General features: G+C 33.8%; 1 protein-coding gene across 1 annotated transcript; it reads left to right on the plus strand.

Moving 5' to 3' along the window:
- The first annotated feature begins 6,181 nt into the window (after nucleotides 1-6,181).
- On the plus strand, nucleotides 6,182-7,144 carry LOC102135053 (olfactory receptor 2W1). Its single transcript, XM_045390408.2, has one exon. It carries the CDS (start codon nucleotides 6,182-6,184, stop codon nucleotides 7,142-7,144), a length of 963 nt encoding a protein of 320 aa, XP_045246343.2.
- Nucleotides 7,145-10,411: the final 3,267 nt, after the last annotated feature.

A 10,411-nucleotide genomic window follows, 5' to 3' on the forward strand; every position in this document is an offset into this window, starting at 1 on the left:
ACGAATGGAAGAAGGAGGGAGGGATAAAAAGGAGCCAGGCATGATGCATCTGATAGTTCTTGGTAAGGAGTGTGAATTTTATCCTAAGTGCATAGGAAGTCTAGAAAGATTTCAAATTGGTAAATGGAAACACTTGATTTGTGGTTTTGGTTTTCTTGGGTTTTTGTTGTTGTTGTTTTGTTTTGTTTGTTTTTTGTTTTGAGACAGAGTCTTGCTCTGTCGCCCAGGCTGGAGTGCAATGGTGCCATCTCGGCTCACCACAACCTCCGTCTCCCGGGTTCAAGCGATTCTCCTGTCTCAACCTCTGGAGTAGCTGGGATTACAGGCATGCGCCACCACACCCGGCTAATTGTATATTGTTAGTAGAGACGGAGTTTCTCCACGTTTATCAGGCTGGTCTCGAACTCCTGACCTCAGGTGATACGCCCGCCTCAGCCTCCCAAAGTGTTGGGATTACAGGCGTGAGCCACCGCACCCGGCCAATAGGTGGTTTTTTTTAAAGAACGCTTTTGGCCACCATATGGAGAATAGATTGAAAGGGGAATGGATTAAAGTAGAGAAACAAGATAGGAATACATCGGGTAATCCAGGAAAAATAGGCCCAGTTTGTTAGTCATTCTAGAAATGGAGACAAGTCAAGCTTGGAATCGTTCAGATTTTCAAGATGAGGGCAGGCTAGTAATTAAGGATAACTCCTTAATTACTGGTTTCTGGCTAGAAATAGGTAGGTGTTTATATCATTTACTACAATGAGGAAGACTGGAATTAGAGCAGACTCAGTGCAATCAAGAGTTCTATTTTAGCTATGTTTAGACTTATAATTTTGTGCATGAAATTAGGCAGCTGGAACTACCTATTTGATGCTCAATGTAGAAGACTAGAAATAGACACTTGAAAGCCATCAATATGTAGATGGGATTCAAAGCCTTAAAACTCTAAGATGGTATCTAGGGACACAGTATAAACAGAAAAGAATTGAGCCCTTGGCAAGGGCATAGGAATCTCAGGACAGTGTATTTCTAAAATTTCTACATACGCCAGCCAATACAGTTACTCTGATATGCAGCCAGTTGTGGAAGCACTGCTAATAACTTCACTTTAAATGGCTTCCATAAGTAAAGGGCTAAAGTAAGCAAGGGAAAAAAATGGTTAAATAAAAAGGAAACAGGAAAACATGTCTTGATTTATTCAAAAGGGGAATGGAAAGGTCTTATATTAAAGTTTAAGACACCAGCATCTGCTTTACAAGCTGGGTATATCTATTTCTTGATAACAAATGAAAACCTTTTTAAAAAATAATTCAAAAATCCAAAGGATTCCTCTATAATTTCTCCAGAGTAACAAACCCATGGATTTTAATCACAGAATAAGGAGCAAGGGACTAGAAAAGTTACTGTGCAGGAATGTATTTAAACCAGAAATATGGGTGGGCATGACAATTTATATACATTTTTGTTTTTCAAATGAAAATCGAATATTTGCTTATGGTTGGATTGAAATTGTGAAATTAAATTATAACTTTGCAGTAGTTTTTAAAAGAAAAAGGAGAACTGTAGAAAACTTGACTAAATGGGAAGAGAAAAATACACAAGTGAAACTGAGTCTCTAGTCCATGAACAGTTTCAAGATTCAGATATTTAGAATCTTGTTAGACAAAAATGTACCATTAGTAGATGTTATGTTTCTTATCATCATTATTATAGCATTTATAAAGAATATATACACATATGTATATATATACTGTGTATATAGTATATATATTTATATATGTATTATATATCATCCTAAAGGAAGTGCTTATAAGGAGAGTATTTTTCCAGATGTTTTATGAAATATCAGCATAAATTTTCCCCAAATATTTTTGCAGCACACAAACACCCTGAACTGATTGAAATTGTAATAGTTAATACTTATTTGGATGCTTACTGTGTGCCAACCAGTATTGTAGTATTTACACATATTAAACTTGTTGAATCCTTATATTTGCCCTTTAAATTATGTATTATAGTATCCCCTATTATAGATAAGAAATCAGAGGCAATGAAGGTTAAGTAATTTTCCCGAGTTCACACATCTGATAACTCTAGCCACCAGGATTTCAGCCCAGAAAGTCTGGCCCCACAGTCTATCCATCTAACCATTACACTATACTATATCTCAAGTGTAAGATATGTTGACTATTATCATACAGAAGCAGATAGTTAAAATTATTGTATTGATCAGTAATGTCATCTACATTTGAACATGTATCAGGAGGCAATCAATTCGTGCTTATGTATTTTATTAAAACCAATTATTGCTAATATGTAATTTTAATTTAAGGAAGCTGTTAAAACCTATGATTATAAGCCAACTCACAAAAATTTTCATAGTATATACTTACTCCAGAATTTAATGCGTAAATAGTGACCTCTGAGACAACAACAAAACGAATTGTCATAGGCACTGAAGTATTTGAATCACCCCTCATGGTCACCAAAACAACTGAGCAAAAATATAAATCTTATGATCCTGGTCTTATTATTTAGAGCTTTGGGGATTAAACAGCTCTTTCAAATACAACTGTTTTGACCATGGGTATCAGAGATAACCACTAGAGGTACCTTATTTAAATGATATCTGCTCAGAGCAAGTTTAGTTCCACAATCAATATTTGTGCTTTGAATGGTAAGATTATTCTATAGTTAACTATAATTATAGTGTTGGAAATCTACATTATTTAAGAGTAAATTTTATTTATAATACAATCACAACCTAAGAAAATATGAAAATACATTTTCTTATTTCCTTGTCCTATAGTTTTCCTTCATATTAAATAACTTTTACATCTACTAAACCTGCCCTAGTGAAATATTAGGGTATAGTCTAATTCTCCAAATGTTTCATTAGCTGGTATTTTCTATGACACTGTACTCTAGTAAAGTTAATTGGATGCAGTCCCAATGGTTTAGATAATCTTTTTGATTATCTGAGTCTTCAGGTAATATTGGGAAATTTTGCTCAATTCTGATTCTGAATTATCTGGTTGCTTTTCATAATGTTTCTGTTTGGTCAAGACCTACTTGCAGGTTGATTTAAACTCAGAACAAGAAGTAAGAATTTGTGACAGGTTTCACCCTCTTACTTGAAGTCATATATTCAAGAAGGAGGAGTCCTGTTGAGAACCTCTACCCTAACACACTTTGGGAAAAGCAGAATTTACCATGGCAACCACAGGGAAACCATGAGAAATTTACAGCCCTGGAGAAAAAATGCTTCACCGGGATCTATTTTCCATAGTGTGGACTCTACAAAAGTCGAGAAGTAGAATAGCAAAAGAACTCTCTCTGGATCACAGTAATGTTCATCCTTAATCTCTTGGAGAAACAGTATGTCCGGGTTGGTAAAACAATTTGTAGAAAGTAGAAGAAAAAGAACTTAGATCTGTATGGGCTGGTTTTATTTCGGAAGTCTGAGAATAAATATTGTAAATCTCTGCAGAGAAATTCTCCTTATCTAGATTGTGAAAGAAACATTAAATGTATTCTTTATTATAAGAGGAGGACAGGAAGCTATTTCTTAATTTGTGATATCAAACATTTTGATCCAGCAGAAACAAAAGCGAGAAATATAGATTAAATTGAAAATGAAGAAGTCAGATACTTTTTTAAAATTTTGTTTTGTTTTGTTTTTTAATGCCGTCTGTGAAACCTGTTGGTGAAATACTTTATTCTTGAAGGTTGTGGAGCCCTAAAGGACTCAGATTTTATTTATCCATTTCTAAATCTCATATTGTGCATGAAAATTTATTTGAAGATTTTTCTATGTCACTTTTTAATAGGCAGAAGGAGGATATTTATTCTTTCCTGAGTTAATCTTTACAGACTATAGTAATAATGAAAATAGTTAAGAAATTAACAGCATAATATTGATTTTGATTTTAAAAGAATTTTCAGGTTCAGGTTTTTATATAATTTTAACTGAAGCCCTGCTTTATTCAGAAGTTAGGCACAATTATATACATCAACGAGTCTGTTAATATAAATAAGTATTAATTATTCATGCCCCTGCTCAGACATTATGGAACTTTAATGGAGTGTGACAGCTTGAAATATCTTTCAGAGAATTATTTTTCTTTCTATCCAATTTGATCAATGGCAGAACTGAGAATCAAATCATAATTTTTGAAAAGCTAATGCTAAGGAAATCACAAAATGATTTTCTCAAAACGGCTATTTCAACCACTATCTCCAGTTAGTCTCATAAATGTATCCACTTTTGAATCATGGCCACAGTTGGAAGTAATTTCTTAATAATATTCAAAAAAATTTTGAAATGGCATAACAAACAAAAAAAGCACAACTTTTTGTACTACATCTATATAAAGAGAGAAAGAAGCACCAGTTTGATATTTACCTGGGTTTTGTTTGTTTTTGAGACAGGATCTTGCTCCAGCACCCAGGGTGGAGTGCAGTGGTGCAATCATAGCTCACTGCAGCCTCCACCTCCTGGGCTCAAGTGATCCTCCTGCCTCAGTCTCCTGAGTAGCTGGGACTATAGGAGCATGCCACCACACCTGGCTAATGGCTGTTATTTTTTAACCAAATGTTTTATTTTAGCTTTTTGACCACTTTATTGAAGTATGACTGACATACAAAAGCAGTATACATTTAACGTAAACAACTTAATGAGTTTGAAGGTGAGTATATACCTGTGAAACCATCACCATAATCTATGCCATATATACATCCATCACCTCCAACAGTTCCTCCCACCTTCTTTATTGTGTTTGTGTATGTGTGTGTGTGTGATGAGAACACTTAACATAAGATCTACCCTCCTTGCAAAATTTTAAGTATACAATATAGTATTTCTTAAATGTAGTGGAAAGCGGCTGACAAGTTTTAAGGAGATGGATGACATGATTTTATCAAATGTTATAACAATGTAAAGGCATAAGACTGGATTCAAGGACTGGATGCAAGACTATTGCCAGAATCTAGAAAAGAAATCATAGTGGTTTGGATTAGGGTAGTGGTGGTAGGGATTTTTTAAAGTAAAAGGATAATTAGCATATATTTTTGCATCCAAATTTACCAGTTTTGGTGACAAGTAAGGTGTTAAGGATGAGAAAGACAAAGCGTCCAAGGGTAAATACCAGATGTCCTACAAAACAAAGTAGAAGATCAAAGGTGTTTAGTCACTAAGATATGAAAAAAGAGGAACAATCTTTCCTCATTCTTTTGTAAGTTATATTTTTAATGAACAAACAATAATCATATATGTTTATGGGGTACCATATAATGTTTTAATACATGTTTATAATGTATAATGATTAAATCAGGCTAATTAACAAACCCATCACCTAACATACTTATTTTTTGTGGTGAAAACACTTAAAATCTGCTCTTAGTAATTTTGAGATCATGCACTATTGTTTATTGTAGTCACCATTCTGTGAGATCACTAAAGCTGGTTCCTTTTTTCTAACTGAAACTTAATGCCCTTGATCAACATCTCCCCTTTTCCTATCCATCTCCTGCCCCTACTCTCTACTTCTATGAGTTCAACTTTTTTGGATTCCATATATAAATGAAATAATGCAGTATTTGTCTTTCAGCTTACTTCAGTTAGCATAATGTCCCCAGGTTCATCCTCCAGTTTATCACATCTTTTCCTCATCCTACCATTAGCCCAGTACTTAAATTTTACAGATGAATTTACTGGTTAAATAAAAGAATATGTTCATTTTATCAGGCTAACTAGCTTATAAAGAATCATAGGGTCATTTTAGAACCAGCATCTATTTCAAACTTTCAAATCTACACGTGAGATAATTCAGACCTCAAGTTTAAAAGTGTACTCCCCATGGTCACCTGGATTTTTTAAAAAATCTAATATTAAACTCATTGCCATAAAAGAATCTATGACAAATAGCAGATTTCTTGGCTGTAATTTTTACTTTTATCCATTAAATTTTTTCAATTAGTAACATAAATTATCGCCCTTTGTTTAGTTCTATATTTTATCAAATTATTTAGATAGTTCATGTTGACAAATTGTTTCTTCCTCTTTTCCTTTTCTTCTTCCTCTCCCTCCTCCTCCTCTACCTCTTCTTCCTTCTTCTTCCTTCTCCTTATCCTCGTATGATCATCTACCTCCTCCTCCTTTTCTCACTCTAGGATTTAGACATTGAAGGACTATGGACCAAAGAAATTATAGTTCTTTACATGGTTTTATTCTGCTTGGCTTCTCTGACCATCCAAAAATGGAGATGATCCTGTCAGGAGTTGTCGCCGTCTTCTACTTAATTACATTGGTGGGTAACACAGCCATCATTCTCGCATCTCTCCTGGATTCCCAGCTTCATACACCAATGTACTTTTTCCTCAGAAATTTATCTTTCCTAGATCTATGTTTCACAACCAGCATCATCCCTCAGATGCTGGTCAACTTGTGGGGACCTGATAAGACCATCAGTTATGTGGGCTGTATCATCCAACTCTATGTTTACATGTGGTTGGGCTCAATTGAGTGCCTTCTTCTGGCTGTTATGTCCTATGATCGTTTTACAGCTATATGTAAGCCTTTGCATTATTTTGTAATCATGAACCCACATCTATGTCTAAAGATGATTATCATGGTCTGGAGTATTAGTATGGCCAATTCTGTAGTACTGTGTACACTCACTCTGAATTTGCCCACATGTGGAAACAACCTTCTGGATCATTTCTTGTGTGAGTTGCCAGCTCTGGTCAAGATAGCTTGTGTAGATACCACAACAGTTGAAATGTCTGTTTTCACTTTAGGCATTATAATTGTCCTCACACCTCTCATCCTTATTCTTATATCCTATGGCTACATTGCCAAAGCTGTGCTGAGAATGAAGTCAAAAGCAGGCCAGAGAAAAGCAATGAATACCTGTGGATCTCATCTTACTGTAGTGTCTATATTCTATGGAACTATTATCTACATGTACCTGCAACCAGGTAACAGTGCTTCCAAAGACCAGGGCAAGTTCCTTACCCTCTTTTACACCATCATCACTCCAAGTCTCAACCCGCTCATTTACACCTTAAGAAATAAGGACATGAAGGATGCCCTGAAGAAACTGATGAGATTTCACCACAAATCTACAAAAATAAAGAGAAATTGCAAGTCATAGAAAAAGACTAGAGTGAATAAGGCAATTAAATATGTTTTCTAACTTTCTTTAATTTTTACAAAGGCAAGTAATTCCTACATCATAGAGATCAATAAATATAATTATTATATACAAACATTTTGTAGATGCAAACAAAATTACAACCATTCTACTTAGCTCCTTTATGTCCCTGATCATTGGTATATCATCAGAGAAAACAGATCATTAGAAATTTTATTTTTGCTTGAAATATAACACCAATGGGATGTAAACATAAATGTGAATGCATTTAATTTATTCTAAAACCCCATAGCAACTGTTTTGGTTATCTAGTTTTGTATTTTCAATGTTAATCCTTGCCTCTTCCAAAATATGGACTTGAGTAAATGGCTTCATATGCATTATGGTGTGTACATTAAGTAATATGCAAGTAATGTTCATTCTATTGGAGCTTGAGAAAAAAGATATATATACACAGTAATGATTTTGTACACCCAATCTTTTGTAATGCCACCCAAATATTTATTTGTGTTTGATGCAAACAGTGCAGTTTATAAGACAATTGTCATAAGCCCCATTTAAAACAATTCACTTTTTTTTCAGTGAAATTTCAAATCGATATCTTGAGTAAAGGGTCTTTGTTACTTAAGTCTATTACTACTCTATCATAATACAAGGAAGCCACAAATTAAAGGGTTTTAAAGGTAATGACACAGTCTTATCCATTTATCTTTCATTCATGAAATATTTATTCCATGATTGTCTCAACTTAATGGAAAGATAATATGATAGGTTTGAAACCAGTTAGGCTTTTGACATACATCTGTGGAATTGGGGAATTTATGTGAATTTTTAGAAATGTGGTAATGTTTATATGTAGTAGAATTTCATAAAAGAATAAATCTTTTTACTTCTATTTATCATAATATAATATTTAGCTTTTATGGGACAATGTGATTACTTTTTAAACTTTTATTTCTGCCATGATCTGATACCTTTCTCTAAAAGTGCCCATTATTTAGTAATAGTGGTCAATTTAGATAGATTTAGAAAGATACATTGCTAGAATCTAAAAATATGTATTTTCTCTTCCATCATGTCATCTTTAATGATGAGGAGCACAGCACCAGAATTTTGAGTTGTCCCTTTCTTTGGGGTACCACTGGTTTTCACAACGTCAACGATATGTAAGATCAGTAGAGATGGGAATTACGCCTTTCTTTTGTGAAGGAGGAGAGGGGATCTTTCAAAGTGAAGGCTGGAAAGAGAACCTGTCTAACCCCTCAACCTGACATTTCCTCAAGAAAATACTAGGGAAGAAAACAAAGGGACAAGGAGGATCTAGAAGTTTATTTCCTTAAAACTAACTTTATAACCCTACAAAAGTCTCTGCATCCCAGAGTGTATCCCCCTGTTGAGGCCCATTGTCTTAGACTATGGTTCTCTTAACAAGCCATGCAAATCTCTATAAAGGTTCAAATTGCATTGTTTTGTAACCATTATTTATAGAACTGATAAGCCTCTAGCCAATGTAATTATAAGTTCCTTGAAAGCAAAATTTTGTATAGCTCTTTCTCGATTCACCATCATATAATAGGGTTCCATGACTCTTAGTAGGCACTGAATATTTCTAACAATTTGGATGAATTTTTCAGTGTTCATTCAAATGTTTGTAAACAGAGCAAAAATCATCTTGTTATCATTTTTAACTAAAAAACAATGCAAAAATATGAGTTAAGCAGAATATCCCAAGCCTTCAAAAACATGTCCTAGAAAATTTCGGAATGTCTTACCTTGACCTGCATCATAATGATGCTTAATTACTGTGGTGGAGCACCAGTCTCAAAGGGTTTAACAACATTCAGCAACTAAGTCAGCTCTCTTAGATATTATATCCATAAATCATCTCTTACTTATCACATTTATCTTTTTCTAAGGTTAGCCCTTGGCCAAGGCAGGAAAATGTTTCTGCCACTCACAAAATGTCCAGTAAAAAGGTAATTTTCAAAACCACATATGCCTAGTGTCGGAAAAATGCAATATAATACAATCAAGTTTATTGCATATTTCTTTTTCATATGGACATCTCCAGATTCTTCCACAAGAAGTTCCACTCTGATTGGTCCCAATTAACCACAACGTGGTAGATACTGACTGGTTCAGACAAGGAAATTCATAATGATTTATGATTAAAGATAAAAGCAACCCTTCTAACTGAGTCAACCATCACAACTTGAGGAGTGGTGGACTAAGGAAACCATAGCAGAAAATGGACATAATGACTCCCCTCAGTGCAAGTAAATGGCTAATTCTTTCAATACTTCTCTTCTTTAGAAGACTATAATCTAAAAAATACATTATTCAAATTCAGAGAATCACAAATATCTTGAGAAAATGAAATGCCATTTTTACTATAACTGTTTACATTCATAACAGTTCTTAATTTTCTCTCACTTCTTAAACAAAAACCTATCATAAATGGGTTCAAGCTGAAGATGCTATGATACGCAATTGTCATATAATGATGAATTTTAAAGTACAGGAACTACTAGAGGTCAAATACATACACATACACATATTATCTAATTCTAATCCCATAATTTTAATTGATGTGTTTGGGTATCTTTGCAAGTACATAATTTACCTACTTTACAATGAATATATTTTTAAGAAATGTATTGACATGTATTATAGAAGTATGTTGCATAAAAATGATATGGCATATCAAATTTTCAAACACATAAAAACTAAGCGAATTATTAGTTGGTAACTTTTTTCAAGCAATACCTGGGTATAGATGCTGATAATTTATAATTCTAAATATGTATCCAACTTACTGAAGTACATTGATTCATATTATCACTTTTATAGATACCAGTTCATCCAGGTTTCTGGCATTTCTGATATTGTTTTTTGTATTAATACATAAGTTAAATTTTAAAACTCCATCTACTTTCTGAAGAAATTGTGATACTCTTCATTGCATTTCTGGAAATTATTTTCTATGGGAGAAGGATTTTATTATTTTTGAAGATTTTTGTTTAAAATACTGCTCCTGATACATTTTTAACCTCCTCTCACAGTTGAGTCCCTGTGGTCACTGTCCTCACCAATTTCTACTATGAGAAACAGCTTCTTGTCCGCTTAAAGACTATTTCTTGTCCTCTTACCAGGGAACCAAGTCTATGTTCTTTTATTCTCTAAAATACCACTAACAAATGGGGGATGCAGTTAGTAGGATTTTCATAAAGAACTGGGAATAATAAATGAGGATTATACTACAGGATA

This window comes from Macaca fascicularis, chromosome 4 (assembly GCF_037993035.2).
Source record: "Macaca fascicularis isolate 582-1 chromosome 4, T2T-MFA8v1.1".
Lineage (NCBI taxonomy): Eukaryota > Metazoa > Chordata > Mammalia > Primates > Cercopithecidae > Macaca > Macaca fascicularis.

Coding starts and splice junctions, on each gene's coding strand:
- LOC102135053 (XM_045390408.2), top strand. CDS start 6,182: ATGGACCAAAGAAATTATAGTTCTTTACATGGTTTTATTCTGCTTGGC.